The sequence below is a fragment of the Glycine soja genome, chromosome 18 (genome assembly GCF_004193775.1).
Source record: "Glycine soja cultivar W05 chromosome 18, ASM419377v2, whole genome shotgun sequence".
Classification (NCBI taxonomy): Eukaryota; Viridiplantae; Streptophyta; class Magnoliopsida; order Fabales; family Fabaceae; genus Glycine; species Glycine soja.
Window position 1 is genome coordinate 57183473 of NC_041019.1, and position 19855 is coordinate 57203327.

General features: G+C 33.5%; 4 protein-coding genes across 11 annotated transcripts; 2 read left to right on the plus strand and 2 right to left on the minus strand.

Annotated features, from left to right (window-relative positions):
• The first annotated feature begins 1590 nt into the window (after positions 1-1590).
• On the plus strand, positions 1591-8052 carry LOC114394593 (ubiquitin receptor RAD23d-like). Its single transcript, XM_028356219.1, has 12 exons — positions 1591-1754; positions 2261-2422; positions 3634-3675; positions 4155-4225; positions 4327-4374; positions 4799-4976; positions 5661-5801; positions 5890-5955; positions 6047-6094; positions 6191-6294; positions 6754-6832; positions 7654-8052. Exons 1-12 carry the CDS (start codon positions 1689-1691, stop codon positions 7774-7776), a joined length of 1128 nt encoding a protein of 375 aa, XP_028212020.1. The 5' UTR covers positions 1591-1688; the 3' UTR covers positions 7777-8052.
• A 1511-nt stretch (positions 8053-9563) lies between these two features.
• LOC114395495 lies at positions 9564-11665 on the plus strand. Its single transcript, XM_028357289.1, has 5 exons — positions 9564-9890; positions 9987-10090; positions 10242-10413; positions 10504-10626; positions 10717-11665. Exons 1-5 carry the CDS (start codon positions 9723-9725, stop codon positions 11476-11478), a joined length of 1329 nt encoding a protein of 442 aa, XP_028213090.1. The 5' UTR covers positions 9564-9722; the 3' UTR covers positions 11479-11665.
• A 2338-nt stretch (positions 11666-14003) lies between these two features.
• Positions 14004-15054, minus strand: LOC114395370. Its single transcript, XM_028357131.1, has 2 exons — positions 14896-15054; positions 14004-14501 (listed from the first exon to the last, which is right to left on the minus strand). The coding sequence occupies exon 2, from the start codon at positions 14499-14501 to the stop codon at positions 14295-14297; it is 207 nt and encodes a 68-aa protein (XP_028212932.1). The 5' UTR covers positions 14896-15054; the 3' UTR covers positions 14004-14294.
• A 1247-nt stretch (positions 15055-16301) lies between these two features.
• On the minus strand, positions 16302-19348 carry LOC114394642 (beta-mannosyltransferase 1-like). 8 transcript variants are annotated; one of them, XM_028356304.1, is made up of 4 exons: positions 19241-19348; positions 18737-19094; positions 18029-18232; positions 16302-16569 (listed from the first exon to the last, which is right to left on the minus strand). In XM_028356304.1, the coding sequence occupies exons 2-3, from the start codon at positions 19091-19093 to the stop codon at positions 18062-18064; spliced, it is 528 nt and encodes a 175-aa protein (XP_028212105.1). In that variant the 5' UTR covers position 19094; positions 19241-19348; the 3' UTR covers positions 16302-16569; positions 18029-18061. The 8 variants fall into 8 exon arrangements, with proteins under 8 accessions (XP_028212105.1, XP_028212108.1, XP_028212109.1 ...); XM_028356307.1 differs by having other exon boundaries at positions 16302-16599; XM_028356308.1 differs by having other exon boundaries at positions 16302-16617.
• Positions 19349-19855: the final 507 nt, after the last annotated feature.

A 19855-nucleotide genomic window follows, 5' to 3' on the forward strand; every position in this document is an offset into this window, starting at 1 on the left:
ATAAAAAAAAAACAATAATTTAAATGCAAAAGATGAAGTCAAAATGTGATAACGTTGGGGCCTAGCATATCTAACTACTCTTGATGCAATATTAAAGTTGTTTTCTATTAATTATTTTTTCAATTTTCACCCACATCTACTAATATGTTAAACCTGATCCATGAATAACCAAATTTATGTATTCTCTCCTAAATCTCTTTGCAAAGATTGAATCATAAACAACATTACATATAAAGATAGTATAAAGATATATGCATAGGCACAACAAAATCACTCTATCTCTAGTAACTTCTGAGTCTCCTTGTCGAATGGCCTATTCTCCTCGGTTGGAATAGGTGAGTCAATTTCTTTCCTTAGAATCGTACTTGAGAATTTCCTGACCTTTACGGCTTAGCAGTCAATTCTTTTTTTTTGTTCTATTATCTTGAAGTTAACTAAAAGAAAAAAAGAAGTTATTTACATAAGTTTCAAACTTGAATTTGGACTAATAAATAATTTCTTTTTAAGTTTTATTCCTAGTAATGCAATGTTGAAATGTTCTTTCCAAGTTCTTTAGACATTACCATTTCCCAATGAATAATCCCTAAAAATAGATGCACGGATGACACCAAACCACACATAAGCAGAAAAAAAAACAATAGAAATTGGGCTATGAGAGACTTTACACTTTTGATAGCTCTGAGATTCGGTATGTCTTTTCCTTCTGTTTCCTGTTTCCTGTTTCTTATATAAGGTCCAGGTAGCTTAATTTTCACGATGAATTTGCACTTAGCATGAGCTATTGCGCTAAGCACACATTTGGGCTTAACTATGTATTTTTTTGCGCACTAAGTGTGGGCACGCGTAAACCTGGATGGTGCGCTAAGCTAGCGGTCTATTTCTTCAACTTTTCTTCAAGGCTCTTTATTCCATTTTTTGCCTAAATTTTTCTCAAAGTACTTGAATTTTTCTTCTCTTGATTTCTGCTGATAAAAAATAGCAAAAAAGTTAATTTTTTGTTATTTCATCGAAAATAATAATAAAGAAATTAAATTCATTTATTAGTCAAAATTGATTATCAATTTCATAGTTATTAGTTTACATTTTAAATTTTTTTAACAAATGTGTCATCATTTAATTAATAAAAGAGATTCAAAGAAAAAATTCAAATATATCAATTAATAGGCATCCAACGAAAAAAATATTAAGAATCCAAATCAAAATTCAAAAATTTATCAGAAAATTAAAATATATTTAAGCCATCTATAAGAAAAATATTAACAATATATTATTTAATATATTATTTTAAATACAGTCTACCGTTAAATATTTATATATATATATATATATTTATTTATCTTATTTCCTATTTAACGATTCTTTTAATTTTTAATAAATACTATACTATTAATCAAGAGTAAAAAGAAAATATATTAAATGTGCACGTTTTTATTTTCTTTTAATAAACATGAGCCTTTTGGTTCATATGATGATGACTGGTGAAAGCGCAAGTAGCATATTAACGGTTACTAGAGTTAGTCTAACGGTGGTCATGCTCTCAGCTGATTACTCACTGGTTCCAGGTATGCGTATATATATATAAGGGAAACGGAGTGTAGCGCTTCAATTCCAAAATCCGAAGGCGTGCTGATTCTGTGCTTTTCCCCCAAAAGAAGCAAAACCACTGTCACTCGAACAAGAACAAGAAGATGAAGATTAACGTCAAGACTCTCAAGGGGACTCACTTTGTCCTTCAAGTGAACCCTCAAGACACGGTAATTCTAATCAGCACTCGTTATTCTTCAGATTAGCCATTTTCTTTCACTTCATTTCTTTGCTTTTCTATTTTTCTCGCTGTTGCTGTTTTTTTTTAAAGGTATAGTTACATTTGTGTCAAATGCTATTTGAATTTGCGTTTTTCCGATTATTTTTTGGATTCTTAATTTTATTCAGATTAAACAATTTTCTTTTAGTTCTTTTGTAATTTTCTCGCTGTAGGAGGCTTTTTTTTAGGTACAGCTACATTTGCGTCAACTGCTACAGAATATTTGAATTTGCGTTTTTCCGATTTCTTTTTTGTGGATTGTTGATTTTATTCTGCTCAAACAATTTTCATTTAGTTCTTTTGTAATTTTCTCGCTGTAGGAGTTTTTTTTTTTTTTTTTTTTTTTTTTTAAATTTAGGAATTGTTACATTTGTGTCGAATGCTATTGAGTATACATTTTTCCGGAATAACGTTTTTTTTTTTTGGTGGATTGTTAATTTTATTGATTGATATTAGGTTGCTGTTGTGAAGAAGAATATAGAGACAGCGCAAGGTGCTGATGTTTACCCTGCTGCGCAACAAATGCTTATTCATCAGGGGAAGGTGCTTAACGATGCCACAACCCTTGAGGAAAATAAAGTTGTTGAGAATAATTTTGTGGTGATCATGTTAAGCAAGGTGATGGAATGTTTTGTTTTGGTACTTGGATTGTTTCTGTTATCTTAATTTTTTAAGAATGAAGGAGAGAACTACAGATATAGACAACTGGATCATATTTAAATGGTCAGGATTGAAATAAAAAAAACATTCGTGATTTTTTTAAAACCTTAAAGAGTTTTCGCTTGATTCTTCCCCTATCTTCCACAATGATTTTAACTATTTGAATTTATTGGGGGTGCTATAAAGTTTGGGTTTGTACCTTTTATCTGACAGTGTGGGATACTACTTACACACCACTAGACGATTCAGCTAACATTGTACAATTTTGCATTCTAAAAAATTAAAGGTTTAAATTACGGTCATGGTTGTGGTTTCATCGCAATCCTTGATATTATGGGGAATTAGGGACAAATGCAGTTAATGCGCATATGGCTACAATTGTTTAGATCCCAAAAACCTTGATTTTGTGGCCAAAATCATGGTCAATGGTCATGGACCTTGTTTTAAAACCTTGGTCAAACTTTTGTAAATATGTTTTCTATGGATTAAGATCCTTTATAGTTTTGAAAAAAACTGCATGAGATCTCATTCATACCTTTAATTTTGACATTTTGATCTTTGATATTTTTATTATATAAAGGAGAGAAAATTTACATGAATGGGGAAATTAGTAACTGCACAGGGTGCAGCTATCTTGCAGGAGATCCATTTTCTGATTTTTATTGTTTCTGCATTGATTTCTGCTGAAAATAAGAAGAAATATCTTATCTACTTTTTGGTCATTTTATGTGTGTTTGCACCATATTTCATCATATCTGCATCCGAATTTTTTAAGAAACGACACGTCTCTGTAAAGTTTTAATTTTTGCTTGTTGTATGGTAGAAGGTGGAAAATCACTTTCTATTTGTTTTGTAGTTCCCAAAATTTGTGGTTTGGAGTGCAAATGAGCCTCACCCACTTTCAACCTCCCCACTTTTTTCTTTTCCGGTGCCAAGAAAATGTTAGACTTGCTATGCAATAGTTGCATCAGTAAAGTTTTTATTGAAATTGTGCTTAGTGGGGAGCTGGTGATGGATGCTTTGTAAAGGGGGCAAACAAACACTGCCTGCATCCTTCTTTTTGAAAGTGGGGAGCAAGAGAAGTGATGAGCATGTTTAAATATTGTTAATTATTTAGTGTTGTTTCCATTGGCTAACTGCTAACGTTTGTAGTGATCTGTCCATTGCAGAATAAGGTATCAAGTGGAGCCTCATCTGCGCCCTCAAACCTGGTGACTACTAAAACTTTACATTAATTTTTTTCTTCTTATTTTTTGTTTTTTTCACTTGCACTAATTTACTTTTGATTTGACTCGTCAAAACTTATCCCTTCCTTTATGAAGTTCTCTATAAAACTTGGAGCTTGATGTTGTTACTTTTGTTGCAGTTGGATGGATATTTCAATGATTCATTAATGATTTAAAAAGTAAAATTGTTTCATCAAGTCTTTTCAATGAGTGTGTGTACAATGTACATGTTCGTGTTGGCATTCAAACACAATTTTATAGTGATTATCTTTATACTCTTTATGCTGAGTATCTATATTGGATGTGAAGTATTTTAATAGTAAAATTGTTTTTTTTAGGTCATAGTATTTTAATATTATTCAGTTTTGCATAACCAATTTTTTTTTAACTTTGCCTGTTGACCACAATAAAGTCTCATTTTTCTTATTTTGTTGTTTTCTTTTACTTGCTACTTTCATGTTTAGGGAACCCAACCTCAAAGTTCTTTGCCTCCTACTTCATCAACATCTCAACCTCCTGCATCGGCTGTAGGACAGTGAGTTCATACTCATTTCCCTGTTTCAAAGTTTCAGCATGGTGGAATGTTCTTTTTGATTTTCATGTAAAATTCTTTTATTCCTCTTACTTTGCTTTTAGGGGAGAATCCAATTCTGAGCAGAGTCCAGTTATAACTCCTCCCACTATGTGAGTATCTGGCATTTTATCTATAACAAGCTTCAATAACTCTTCTGCAGTAAAAATATGGTTGATATTATGCAACCTTGATGCTACCAGCTGCAGCTCACTTACTTTATAAATGTCTTTTTGCTATCACTGGTTCACTGCACAATATCTTACTTTATAAATGTCTTTTTGCTATCACAGTATTTTTATGTAATACTGTTTGTTGTTTAGTATCCCTGCAACAGTCAATCCTAATCTGTATCTTCTAGTACCACTGGTACTTCTGTCATTAATATAAATTATATTTGCAGTTCAAAAAAAAAATCTTACTCATGGCCATTTGTTTCTTTTAATCTGAATAATTTAAAAATCCAAGTGCTCTTTATTTGTGCTCTCTATTATCATTGTGTGAACTTAAAAAGTTTTTGTATACTGCTTATTGCAGTGCTGTGCCCAGTATCTATGATCATGCAGCATCAAATCTTATGGCAGGAAGTAATTTAGAAACAACTATTCAACAAATTCTAGAAATGGGGGGAGGAAATTGGGACCGGGATACTGTTACCGGTGCTCTTCATGCTGCATTTAACAATCCTGAAAGAGCTATTGAATATCTCTATTCTGTAAGTCTATGTGTAGACTCTGGCTTCTTTCCTGTGTAAAGTTTGGATGTTTCAGCTGTTAATTGGTACTTTGTTATCTGTTGGATTAGAGACTCCTGTTGCTGCTCACGTCATTTTTAAATTGACTGGCTTAATGCTGCAAAGAATTAAGCCCTCAAAACTTGTGCTTTTAGTCAACTATGCTATCTTGTGCCAGTACAGTTTTAAACTTATGGTATATCTATATATACTGATATACATATGCCTCTAGCATAATATTTGGGAATAGAAGAATTTGAAGATAATAAGATTGAAACCATGTCATTTGTAGATGGTTGTTTAATTTCTGAGTGTCGAACATATGGCTTTTGTGTTATGGAAATAAATGACTGGAACCATGGTTGCTATTCTATACAAAAAAAAAAACCCTACTTGGAGAGAGAAAATTATGTTTGTACCTTTTGGGAGACTTTTGCACAAAAAATTATATGATTTGAGATAACTAATTTGATCGTGTCATAAAGTCGAAATAACTAGTTGTATGTGTATTTGGAGTAGGCTTCAGTCAGTTCAGTGGTTATGGTTTTCTCTTAACTCCTTAAACTTGGGAACTAAAGCAGAATTAATTGTGTGTCAATAATATAGTTTTGTTTGCATCTTTAAACTTTTTTAAAATCTAAAATTGATGCAAAATTGATCTGTTAGGGAATTCCTGAACGAGCTGATGTACCAGCAGCTGTCAGATCCCTGATTACTGGGCAAGCAGAAAACTCATCAATCCAGTCTACCCAACCAGCTGTACCTACTGGTGGACCGAACACCAACCCACTCAACCTGTTTCCCCAGGTATATATATACTTTATCATGCAGTAGACTGTAAAAGTAAAATTTTAGCAACATTGGTTGCTTAAAATAAAATTTATGTTTGAATCAGGGCCTTCCCAATATGAGTGCAATTGATAATAGAGGAGACTTGGATTCCTTGCGAAACAGAGAAGAGGTAGTTTAATTGTGTTTTCTTTATGGAATCTAGGTCTCATTTTAATTTTCTTTATTTATGCATCTAAAAATGTTATTCTTTAACATTCCAGTTCCAAGCATTAAGAGAGACGATGCGAGAAAACCCCCAAATTTTGCAGGTATTATTGGTACTTGTAGATCCGGTTACTACAATTGCCAAATCGGACCTCACCTGATTATAGGGCATCATACATCATTTTCTTTTTCCATTGCAGCCTATGATTCAGGAACTGGGACAACAAAATCCTCAGCTAATGCAGATCATCCAAGATCATCAAGAGGACATACTTGACCTTATGAATGAACCTGAAGGGGACGAGTAAGATGGCTATTTTAAGTTTGTAGCATTTCTTTAATATAATACCGTTATGAAGTTTTAATTGAGGTCCAAATTAGGTTCATACCTTTTTCATTGGCAGATAAAGTGATTCAGAGTTATACACAGATGACAAAGGTTTAGAAGAAAATTCTTGAATTAGGGTTATAAAAAACAGATATTTAAAAAAAATTAAAATTAACTGATATATAGGAAATCTCATCATACAAAAGATTATTCATTTGTTTAGGATTGATTTTGACTTACAGTAGTGTCATATGATCCTAATCCTATTTAGGGAGAGGTGGTTTGAAAATATTGTAGGTTTGACACACTGAGGGTTTTTTTGAAAATTATAATGTCGAGACTCATCGTGGGAAAGGGAGGGGAGGGAGGAGGATAGGTATTGGGTTTCTTTGAGATTTGGATGCTCAAGCTATTGTGTTGTAATTGTGTGACCAGGAATTTACAGAGTCAGTTGGATTCCATGATTTCTGGGACTGTCACTATCACCCCTGAAGAGAATGAGGCCATTCAACGGGTGAGCCATTGACTATACTTTCCATTCAGTTGTGTTAACTTGAACTTCATGATTGTTATTTTGCTGCATTGACTTGATAGTGCATTCTTGGTATTGTCACGCAGTTGTTGTATTTCCAATAGCAATAGGAGTATACGAAAGTTATCTAATATTTGAAAATACATCCAATTGAAGCGGCAGGAGAATATTGTGCTTTGAGCTTTGACTGTTATATGGTCTTTAAAATTGGATTTCAGGCTACAATATCCTTTTAAAATGGCCAGACCAAGGTTAAAAAAAAGTTTATGTCAAGTATCAAGTATGTAAGGCCAAGCGTAAGGCTTAGCCTTGCTGGATCCATTCCCATCCATATTCATGATAGAGGATATATAGAGATAGATTTCTTCAAGCATTTTTTTTTCTCATCCCAAGGGCTGGCTACTAATGTTTATACTTTTGACATGTCCTGCTTTTAAATTATTTTTTGTTCATGCCTTCCTCTTCCTCTTTTATAATAAATAAATACAACCTCCTTAGGTGCAGTTTTCCTATCAAAATTGGAGTTTCACCTTATCAATCCGTATAATCTTTTAATGCATACTTTTATTATGCAAATTCCCTAAGTGAATTCTAATTCTGATTGGAGAACACCACCACCAACGCCTACAGAACTGCATATAAGTTTTGTCCATTATAATAATTTCATGAAAGCTACAATGATAATTATCTCTTGAATAGAACGAGTAGCAGCACTATATGTTGGTGCATAACCATGACAGTGACACACCTCCCTCCCCCCCTCCCGCCAAAACAAAAGTTACTGACTAGGAATTTTTTGGCAGCTTGAAGCTATGGGATTTCATCGAGATATTGTGGTGGAGGCGTTCTTTGCATGCAATAAAAACGAGGATCTAGCAGCCAACTATCTATTGGATCACCCGGATGAATTTATGCCTACGGACTAGTCAAAATTCAAATTCATCTTCTCCAACTGAGGTTTCCTGTGTTGGTCCTTTTGTGTGATTTTGTATTCTGCAATCTTTGAAGAAGTGCCAATGTTAATATTCTATATCTTTTACCTTTGGAACCATAGCATCGGTACATCGTTTTCTGCCATTGACTAGAAAACAGAAACATGTTGAGGAAAAAGGCCTTGGTGTTCCTTTATATTTCTCCAGCCTATATTTACTGTTTTAGTTTTTCACTTATTTGACATAATGAGAAGGTAGAAACTTAATGAACTTCGAGGCAAATGGTCGAGTCATTTTAGATGGCGAAATTCGCTGCACAAACACGATGAAATTTGTGTACCAGTACACAAGAGAATTGTGGGGAAGGGGATCTTCTATTGGTACCCCTGTTTTTGGGTTCGGTACATTAAACAACACATGTCATTTTAATCTATACCAGGTACACTTTTTTAAATAAAAAATAAATATTTTATGAGGACCATAACCAAAATTCGTTCATTTTACAGAAACTGTTTTAAATTTTGGACGAAAAAGAAAAAAAAGCATTATGGGGATCAAAATTAAAATGTTTATTTTACAGCAACTAAAAATATATTTAATGTTAATAATTTAAGAATAATTGTATGGTCAAAATTTATCATTATTTTTCAAAATTACAACTATTATCATGTCTCTATTTGGCTAATTTCATATCCTAAAAAAATATAGGCAAATTTCATGAATATCTCTGCAAAGATAATTTATATACTTTAACTAATTACTATCATCTTCGCACACGCATATAGAAAAACACTTATGTGAATTGGATTACCGGGTCATAATAGAGAATATTTTTGGAGAGTTGGGTTAGGTGTTTGACATCCAACATAAAATTCATCCAATACCAAACGAGGAGTGGTAAATAGATCTGTAATTTGTGAACTCAGCTATTTATATTTGTTCTCTCTCTCTCTCTCTCTTTTTGTATTCAACCCTTTATATTTGTTCTGTGCACCATGTGGTGAATTCTTCAGTAAAATTAACTGGATCCAGCTGTTTAATTGAGTCTAAAAGCTCAAAAATTGCACGTTTTAGTTTTCAATTCGTTTCATTGTATTGTGCGTGGGAGTCTTGAGCACAATGACCGCCACCATATACCAGGTGCTAACTTGTCATGGCAGCAAAATCACCTGTTTCAAATTTTCTTCTTCTTCTCTCTGTTTATTTAATATATATTTTGTTTTTTTGAAAACATTGTACACTACAGACTTTATTTATTCCCTAGTTAGAAAGAATCAACATAAGGAAGGCTATTACTATATACCACGCGCCTCAAATTTTCAATATTTGGTAAACTCTATGGTGGCTAAGAAAATGCTATCACCACGAGCCTCAAATTTTCTACTTTGTATGGTAAGCCTTTTACTATTATGGTGGCCTACCAAACCAACGCTTTCCTACAACTTCTTCAACCAAATTAGGACAAAATAAATAATTCACAAAACACATACAACGATAATATACTAAGGTTTTTGACCTTTCCAATTCCAAACTAGTTGCATGCCATGGGAAGGGGTCATATCCCACGTGATATCCCTGTCGTGGACCCTTTTGAAAATTGACGAGTTTCCAATAGAAATCATCAAAGCTTCTAGTATTTATGTTACCGAAAGGAAGCAGATAAGAACTACGCAAACTTGGATTAGGCCTATTCAAAACAAATAAAAAACTCCCCTTGTCATATTTATGATACTGGGGACAATTTCATTATAAATGACCGGCAAACATTATCGTATACAATAAAGTCAATTTTGAGCTCTTTTGTGTGTTAACTTTAACTATAGTGGTTTTCTTATAAAAGGAGTCTCCGATCATAAAATCCTTCACTCATTCTCCCCTCCCCTTTTGGATACACAAACAACGTATCGGGTGCTATCAAATTCCATTGATAACATAATAACATGGGCCTACTTGGAAAAAGCTTCACTTCAAAATTCAAAAGCATCACCTTGCTTGCTGTTTCTAGGATTGTCATCTTGAAGAACCAGCACAAAGCTCGAGCCTCTTATGCTCGCTCTGATGTTGCTCAACTCTTGAACCTTGGTTACCATGACCGTGCTTTACTTCGTGTAAGTTATAATAATAATTAATTATAAACACCAACCAACACTTCTGTTTATCTCTCTTACAAGCAAATATTGAATTTATCCTTTGCTTATCAACAGGTGGAGCAATGGATAATAGAACAAAACATGTTGGAAGTGTTTGCTATGATAGAAAGTTATTGTAATTTCCTGAGAGAAAGAGCTGAGGCTCTTGAAAGAAACAAGTAAGTTTTCTTCTCTCCTTGCTTATATGGTTGTTATGTGAATCTTGGAGAAACACCAAACTGAAGTAGTGATGAATTATTCAATCACACATGCATTTTACTATCTTAATTTAATTACTAATTTGGATTTTTTGGAAACGCGTTTATGTAGGGAGTGCCTTGTTGAGCTCAAGGAAGCAACCTCTAGCCTTGTCTTTGCATCTTCAAGGTGTGGAGAATTTCCAGAGCTGCACAAGATAAGAGAGATGTTCACAACAAAGTTTGGGAAAGAATTTGCAGACCATGCTGTTGAGTTGCACAAAAATAATAGAGTGAACTCCAAGGTGCTGATTGGTTATTACAAACATCTTGTGAGAACTCATTTCAAGAGAATCTTCCCATTATTCTGATAACTTTTTCTTTGGCTTATGTAGATGATACAAAAGCTTTCACCCAGACGCCCAAACATGGAAATCAAAATGAAAGCGCTGAAGCAAATTGCTTCAGAAATTGGAGTTAATTTGCGTTTGGAGCAGGACCCTATATTGATCAATGAGGTAAGAGAACCTTGCCTCAAAAAGAAATAACAACATGCACAAACTTAGTTGTGATATTTTATAGTGAAACATTCTCTTACACTAATGCAGGACAAATTGAGTGTTGACCGAAAGCAAGATGAACCTGAAACCAGAAAAAGTAGGGTTGATGGTCCTAACCATAAAGAAAATATCCAAAATAATCCGGCAAATACAATCCAGGATGAAAATTTATCTGATAAGAATGAAGAAAGGAAGAGATACATGGATACAGATGCTAGTGTTGCAGAAAAAGCCATAGAATCAAAACCTTCAGGGATTGAAGTCAGTAAACACTCAGATCATAGAGTTGCTCTTGGCAAGATGCATGCGCATCCTATAGCAAGCTCTAGTTCTAAACAAGAGGGTGAAGTAGCACCAAAAAACAACCATGCTATTGAACTCAAAGGATTGGAAAGGAGGGAAATTAAAAAACAATTTGCATGGGAAGAATCTCATTTGAGTCAGAATCCAAGAGATGATGTGATAACATCAAGGATTGCGGAGTTCATTTCCAAGGAACACGTGGAGGAAGAAAATAGAGAGGGCCGCATGGTTGGTGAGTTAGGCTCAGCCAAGAGCTTCCAAATGGATAACAATGATCACAATAGTCTGTCTGAGTCTGATGCAGCTACAGAAAATGAACACTTCAGTGAAGAAAGAGTCCACCCTTCTTCCCATGCTATAAGATGGAATTCACAGAGGTCTCAATCTGATTCCACTCTAAATCCTATGGCAAGAAGGCATGTGATGGAAACTAGGGATCCAACACATTTTCAGAAGCAGATACATACATGTGTGGACTGGAAGGTGATGTCAGCGAGGACTAGATAAGCACAAAGGTGAATAAATTTTTTGTGTGGAGGATTCAAACATATTGTTTCTTCAAAAGTGTACAAAATTCAAAATCTCAAAATTATTTAGCCCTTAAATAAAATAAAAAAAGCAATTTATAGAAATTTATGTACAAGAATATGTAAAATCCAATTCAGATCCTAATAGCAACATTTTTTGAAGGAAATCCCGTCGCTTGAAAATAGTAGTATTAGTGTAACAAACTAATAATTTAGCCTCATGAAGCCCTGGTGCTTGTTCTCCTTGTGAATGTGAGATGTAGCTAACCAGAAATGCAACATGAAGAAGTTGCTGCAGGACTTTACAGTAAAAATGTTCAAGGAGGCAAGCCAATACTCATTTGTCTGAACTTTAATAGGATAGTCCATGGTACATTTTATATTTACCCTCAGAATAAAGGTAAAAATCAGGATAAGCAGTGAATGTGATGCCAAATGATCACAAACCTAAATCATGGTTGCTAGCAGAAGGGATAGTCAAATTTGAAAATTATTATCATAAATTAATGATTTTATTGAATTTTTTTTTTGGTATAACCAGGAGGTTTAATCCCCCTTCCACCGGGTTGATCTATTTTTGGGGTAAAATAGTACCTCTAGTTGTTACTCCATGCTTAAGCCAGGAATTGAATCCCAAACTTTGGTTAAGGTATCAGAAGTATCGAACCACTTGTGTCAACAACTTTTGATACTAATGATCTTATTTGATAAATCATGGTTTTGTGGGAGCAACATACTTTGTGTTTGGAGTACTTCACTTAATTTCTTTGGCAGTATACTCAGCACCTTTTGAAATGGAGAGTTTTTCTTTGAAGAGAAAAGTACAATAAAAGTTGTGAGCAGTGTTTGGAGGGTTATTGTCTATCGTTGACCTCTATGGTAGAATCGATCAGCACGTGACTACCTATCAATAAGTTATACACAGTCTTAAATGGAAAGTCGAGAATAAGATTTAAGATAAATTGTTTAAAAGCTGCTGAGGTACAAATTAGTTAAATACATGACCACAGCCCACAGGTGGTTAGTTTTGATGGCAACATGTGCATCTGATGAAAAAAACTTTAATCAGGGTGAGCAGTGAAATACCGAACCTTGTCAATCCCAATATGAATTGTGAAATACAAACCCAGGATGTAATTTGCTTGGCAACTAAACAGATAATGACTAAACTTCAGAACGTAGTCCGTACTCGCGAATTCTACAGATTACCGTATAATTGCATCTTCTGGTCCTCAAAGAGATATCCAGATATTAAACTTATTTTCTTTAAAAACTGCTTGTGACCTTGGCTGCAATGTTGGAGTTTTTTGGGGTGTCTGCAACTACTGTCAAGAAACACAGACGATGAAACCTTTTCTTTTAAATAAGTATGATTATAAATTAATTTAAATGAACTTTGAGTGCTTATGAAAAATTTCACATTATTTTTCAAACAATATTTAGAAGAGGACACATTTTCGGTAACAGTAAGTTGTCTGTTCTGAATTCTGATTGGTTTTCAAAGTGAAATTGGAAGCAGCAAAGCACAGGAGAACGCAAAAACGAAAGTTAGCACATTGGAGGTGAAAACTGCCAAGAAAGCACACAAATTCATTCACTCACTCACTCGCGTGTGGGGGTTGGAGGAGGCACGTGCGAGCGTGAGTGTGAGATGGATGGAAAGGTTAGGGTGTTGTTGGAATTGAAACTGGGAAGAAGATAAAGCGTAATTTGATTCTGAAACGCACTTCACATTTATCTATTCGCAACAGATTCTGAAAGATTAACAACGAAATGTTAAGTATACTTTTGAAACGTTAAGTGTAAGCAACCATATTCTAAACTACCAGGATTTGGATTTCCTGTGTTTTTTTTTTTATGTGGCAGATTTCCGGTGGTTGAATTGCAATGCATATGAAAAGGAATTAACAAATGGTGAAATTTAAGTTCATAACCAATCTTCAAAAAAGATATTCATAGCACTTGCACAGCTATTGAACTTGTTCTATTACGGTATTACCCAGTCATAAAAATAATTGAAGTACTTTATAAAATATGTTACTAAACAAAAATGACGTTTTAATTATACTTTTAAATAACAACGATTTTAAGGCCTAAAAGACAAAGCCTAGACACTCAGAAGTCAAGACCCATCTAAGAGGCAGGACAAAAATATGATGTACTTAAAAGGCTAAAATAATTGAAAATCGTCTCATCACGCATAACCTCGACAACTAGGATAATATTGCATCCAAAAGAAAGGCGAATCGGAAGAGATCAAAGTTTTTCTTTTTTAATAAAGTGAAGCTAATAACGCCTGTTTGTATAATTTTTCTGTAAACACTTGGAGGAAAATAAGATAAGATATTTCTTTCTAAGTTAAAATTAGCATATGTTTAAGTCAAAATCAACTTAAAAAAACGAGAGAACTTCTATACATTAACCTATGCATAAATTAATTTTAACATATAGAATAAGCTTAATTCATCTTAGCTTCTCATTTTTCTCTCCAATAAGTGCACATGGTTTTCATTTTAAGTTTGTAATGGAATTCTGCCCAAAGTCACAGTAGCAGCTGTTCTTACATATACTAATGATCACAGATTTGTGTTATCCTCGTGAAACACCTCAATAAGGCCAAAACAGAATCTCAATTTAGATTCCCTACCACACAGTCATAGTACATAAAGCTGGTTGAAACTTATTAGCAACTAGATTCAATATCATTCCTTTTAGAACATTCTCATACTAAGTAAAAAGCTTGATCCCAAACCAAAACAGTGAATACACCCAAAGTATTGCTTTATTGTACAAGCTTTAGACCTTTGATGGCATGTTGGCATCACCCTCATTCTTGCTCTTGTCAGCTTCAAACTTATCAATTGCTACCTGCAGTTCATCAGTGCCTCCAACAGCCCTCATGGTGTAGAAGTATGCACCAAAGACAAAAGCTGTCAAACCCCCAGCAACTACCAGATTCTTTGCCTTAGGTGGAAGGCTCCTATATCCTAAAAGTCCAGCCATCTTGATCAATGGGGGAAAAAAGGGTTAGCACAATTTCACACAATTACAATTACCCTTCAATTGCAGAAAGCACAAAAGATCACAAAACAAATAATTCAAATCTGTAAGAAAATAATGAGTAGACATTTCCACAAACAGAATGAGGGCAAGGCAATCCTAACACAACACAATTGAAAGAGTGGTAAAACGAAACGTATTGAGAGGTGATTAAATTGTTTCATCAAACAGAAACAGTTTTGATGGGTACTACTAATATTGCTACAAAGAAAACCTTTCAATTAAGTTTCTATGATATGAAGCAGACAGCATTAGCACCATCAAAATTTCAGAAATGATGACATAATATGAAATGAAGAAGCCAAAGAAAAAGGGATAGAGAGGGAATTTGCATTACCTTATGGAACAGAACAGATCCTCCGATTGTTTCTCTTTGTCAATAAACAGTAAAAGGGATAGTGTTTTAGAAACAGAACAAGAAGCACCGTCGTGCACTTTAAATAGGCATAATTATCAATTTCATCCTCAAATTTACATAAGCAAAAGTCGCTACAATTCATAATATCTTAACGCTGTTCCCCTCAATTGGCCGGAAATGATGAAATTGAAAATTTTAAATTGATAGTTAATGAAGTTCTTTAAATATCAAAATCAATGAGGCTAAATTTTTAAGTGGCATTTTATTGTATAATTTTTAGGTTAAATTACTTTATTAGTTTTCTAATTTTTAGGTTAAATTGATAGTTTTCTAATTTTTAAAACTTAAGTGATTATATCGCTTAGATATGTATTTATAACGATTTAAAATGATCGTTAAGTGATTTTAAATAATTATAAAGTGTGATTTTTTAATATCATTAACTTAATCTAGATGACAAGATCAAATTTAATTAATTTTAAAAATTAAAGGATCAATAAATTGATTTTACCTAATTTTTAATATATAAAATTTATTTTTGACGGTGGGAAGAGAGTTTCCTGTGGTTCAAATTTTCCACTTCCTCTAGTACCCTCATATTTAAGATTTTTCTACAAAGAAAATCATATTTAAGATTTTCCTACAAAGGAAATCATATTTAAGATTTAAGTTTAATGATGATGGTGACGGTGTAAAAATTAATTTACATTATCATCTAATTATATATTATTGTTTTTGGTATGATTTTTTAAATAATTTTCGTATAAGCCAATAATAAACTTACCATATAATTTTTAAGAATCAAAATAAAAAAATTTAATAAGTTTGCTAAGAAAATTTTCGAAGACAAAAGAGATTAATAATAATAATTAACAACTTTTTTCTTAGTTTATTTATAAGAAGTGCGAAAATTTTATCATTATTATTTAAATGTTTTATTAAGTTATTACAAAGTTAAACTTTTTAACAATAATGCATAATTAAATTATAATATAAAATTTATATAATAGTTAATTAAATAAAAATATAATTACACCCAAAAAAAGAAAATTTCCTTTACAGAACTTAAGAAACCTATATGCAAATGTTACATTTTAACTTGTTTTCTACTCTATTCACATGGTCTTTCAATGGTTATGAAAATTAATGACATTCCATTTTAATTATTAATTTTTTTTGTTAACCTTGGTATTAATACAAAGTTGTCCCCCTTCCAACACTATTTATTTCATGCCAAAAGTTCAATCAAGTTTCAAATCATAAATTACTTGATTAAGAGACATAAATCATTAGTGGTGTTGTTGGTTAACTATACATAATTATACTTAAATATACAAGTGATATCAATTTTAAAATTTAAATCATACCGTATATAATGTAATTTGACAGTAAACTTTAGATAACTTTTAGTCCCATGATATCAATTACGATGAGAATGATATGACATTATTATTGTACAATTTTTATAAATCCCGTCTCCGTTGGCTTAAGTGCATACGCATCATTTTCTTACATGGGCAGACATTTTGGTGCTATATAAACAGCAGCCCCCTATAGTCTATGCTGAACATAAACCTTCTGGTGCTGGTCTCTCGAGAAAGCAACATACAAACCTCCACTCCCACCCTTTGCCTCTGAAAGCACCCTGTTCTTCTGTGAATGATTCAACCACAACAAGTCACGCTGCAGAATATCACTACCCTTCATTTCGATAGCCAAAGAAGAAAATAATTGGAGCAGTGGAATCACAACATGATAGACATTGTGGGTCTAACGCCCAAGGACTACTGTGTAGCTAGCGAAATTCAATATCATAATCAATCTTCACAAAAGTTTGGTGTACTTACAGAAACCACAACAATTGGAAATTATCTCATCACACATAACCTCAATAACTAGGATAAAGAGACTAGAGAATTGAAAGAGATGAAAGGGGTTCCGCCCACCCCATGGGAAATCAAATATCAATGAAGTCAATATACGGCAAAATTTGAATCGGTGCATATGGTTTTCATTTTAGGTTTGAAATGGCATTCTGCCCCAAGTCCCATACACGATAGCAGTAGCAGCTGTTCTTACATATACTGTTAAGGATAAACACATATTATTCACATTAAAGAAGGTCAAAGCAAATATCAAAGACATTCAAGAAGGTCAAATCCAAGCAAATATGCGCTGGCAATATAACTACTATAGGCGTGTAAGCATGATGGCAATGCATATCCATATAGCTGTCAAAGTATATCAGGAAATTGTATCATAATTATATTTAAATAAGATTTCTATTATAGGCAATTATATCATAATTGTATAGGATTTCTATTATAGGCAATTATAGACTAGACAATTATAGGCAATTAGTATACAGATTCTTGTACTCTTATATATATATGTACATCAAATTACAAGAAAAATATCAACAAATTCCGATACAATATTCAAGTGCTTTCTTTATATATATATGTACATCAATTTGTTGATATTTTTCTTGTAATTTGATGTACGTACAAGAATCTGTATACTAATTGCCTATAATTGTCTAGTCTATAATTGCCTATAATAGAAATCCTATACAATTATGATATAATTGCCTATAATAGAAATCCTATTTAAATATAATTATGATACTATTTCCTGATATACTTTGACAGCTATATGGATATGCATTGCCATCATGTTTACACGCCTATAGTAGTTATATTGCCAGCGCATATTTGCTTGGGTTTGACCTTCTTGAATGTCTTGATATTTGCTTTGACCTTCTTTAATGTGAATAATATGTGTTTATTCTTAACATATACTATGATCACAGATTAGTGTTATCATCAAAAACGCCTCAATAAGGCCAAACCAGGATCTCCATTGTAGTTACCCTACCACTCAGTCAATGTAGATAAAGCCACTCGACACTTATTAGCTACTTGATTCAAATATCTTCTTTTTTAATATTCTCATGCCAAGTAAAAAAAACTTGATCCCAAAAGCAAAACAGTGAATACACCCAAAGTATTCTATGGGCTAAAGCAGGAATGTGATTCTCTAAATGCAAGAACTATTTTTACGAGGCTGCTTCAAACATAAGACCAAATTCTACTAACCAGATAACACAGACCTCAACCAATACAAATGTAGAACTGCAAGGAGCTCAAAGATGCATTATTTCAGCCATAGCTTCCACAACTTTTTTCTCAAGATTGCCTTCTTCAATCCACGCCGAACTTTGTCGGCGCAGAAACTCTTTCTTCTCAGCCTTCTTCCCTTCAAGCATTTTGACTTTCATCCTCCAGTTTTCAAGTTTCTCTGCTCTTTCTTTTAACTGATTCACAGAAATAAGAATTCAACCAATCATTCCATCACAATAAGCTAAATTAAGCTAGATTTATACTTCTTTTCACAGAGTAGGACACAAGAATAAACGAATTCAGCGGTTCACCATATTAACAAAACATATCACACATGAAGAACAGACTTCTAACTTCAAAGTGAAATCAAAATCCAGAAATTGAGCCTTCAACACTGAAAGTTGCAATATGAACGAACAAACAAACAAATTGGCATGCCAGTAAATCCAGGTTCATTTTAACTTCTCGTCAAGCATATATACTAGTTAGGGCAAAACTTAAAAAATGCAGCTTCTTAGGTGCTCTTGGAGTTGTTCTGTAATCAAAATTGAAATACCACCTCAGTAAACTATGTTAAAAGTGAAACTTCAATTCTAATTGGAGAATTATACTGAATTCACGAACCTAAGGAACTGCATCTAAGTAAATATTCAGAGTCGAAAGAAACAATAATTGGATATGGAGGAACATAAACATACTAGGGTTTCTCGAAACTGTTGTCGTTCGATGTCGCGTTCCTGCGCTCTAAGCTGCGCGGCTTGAGCCTTGAGCTTCTTGCGCTCTTCGTTGGCGACTCTGAGGGCTTCCCTGTGAGCCTCGTCTTTGCGCTCCTTCTCAATCTTCATCGCTTCCATCTCTCTTATGTATTCCTTCCGAACCTCCTTCACTTGCTTCGCGTATTCCCTTCGCAGCCGCGCCAGCTTCGCCTCCGCCTCCTTCGGGTCCCGTGGCGCCTCCCAGCTCCCCAGGAACGAGTTCCGAGAGAGGAACTCGTGGTTCTCGCAGTGCTTCGACGCCCTCGCCGAAAACGCGCGGCGGAACGATGAACGGAACATGCTAATTCGCAGAGAACACGAAATGAATAAGTCTCAATTGAGAGAGAGAGGTGAGCATTTCAACAAACAGAATGAGGGCAACACAAGACAATTGAAAGAGTTGTAAAACGAAACGTTGCACTGAAGAAATATGATATGATACCTTACCTAACAGAATAACAGATCCTACGATTCACTTCTTTCTCTTCTCCAACACTAACCACTCACAACAGAGCCTCTTCCTTTTATAAGAGGCACTGCAAATCAAACGGCATACAAAAATAAATTACTTGGATTTTATTTTGTAATTTGTAATAATTGGATTGAAGTTGAGAGAGCCCAAAAATACTTTTATTCCGAAGGTGATAATTTTTTCTTGTTATTTAGTGCATTAAAATTTGTTATTGTGCATTGGAATTTATAAAAATATTTTTCAAGTTTTAATCCTAACATAGCCATACATGGTAAGAACTAAGAAGAGAACTTTTGCAATTCAATTACAAATTATCATATGGAGTAATTGTATTAATTCATATCAAAATCAATGGAATTCCATTATAATTGTAAGTCAACTACTCATATTAATCTTTAAATCTTACCGTGAGTACAAAAATGATTTTAAGGGGCTTAATTGATGTTATATTAGTAGATTCTTAAAGAAATAATTAACTTGGATGGCTCCTAATTCGATTGCTAAGACGTGGCTTTAAGAACTACAATGAAAAGGTGAACCTTGCGTTGCGTTATTATCGATTCCTTATTTAAGAGATTACTCTTAGAAAT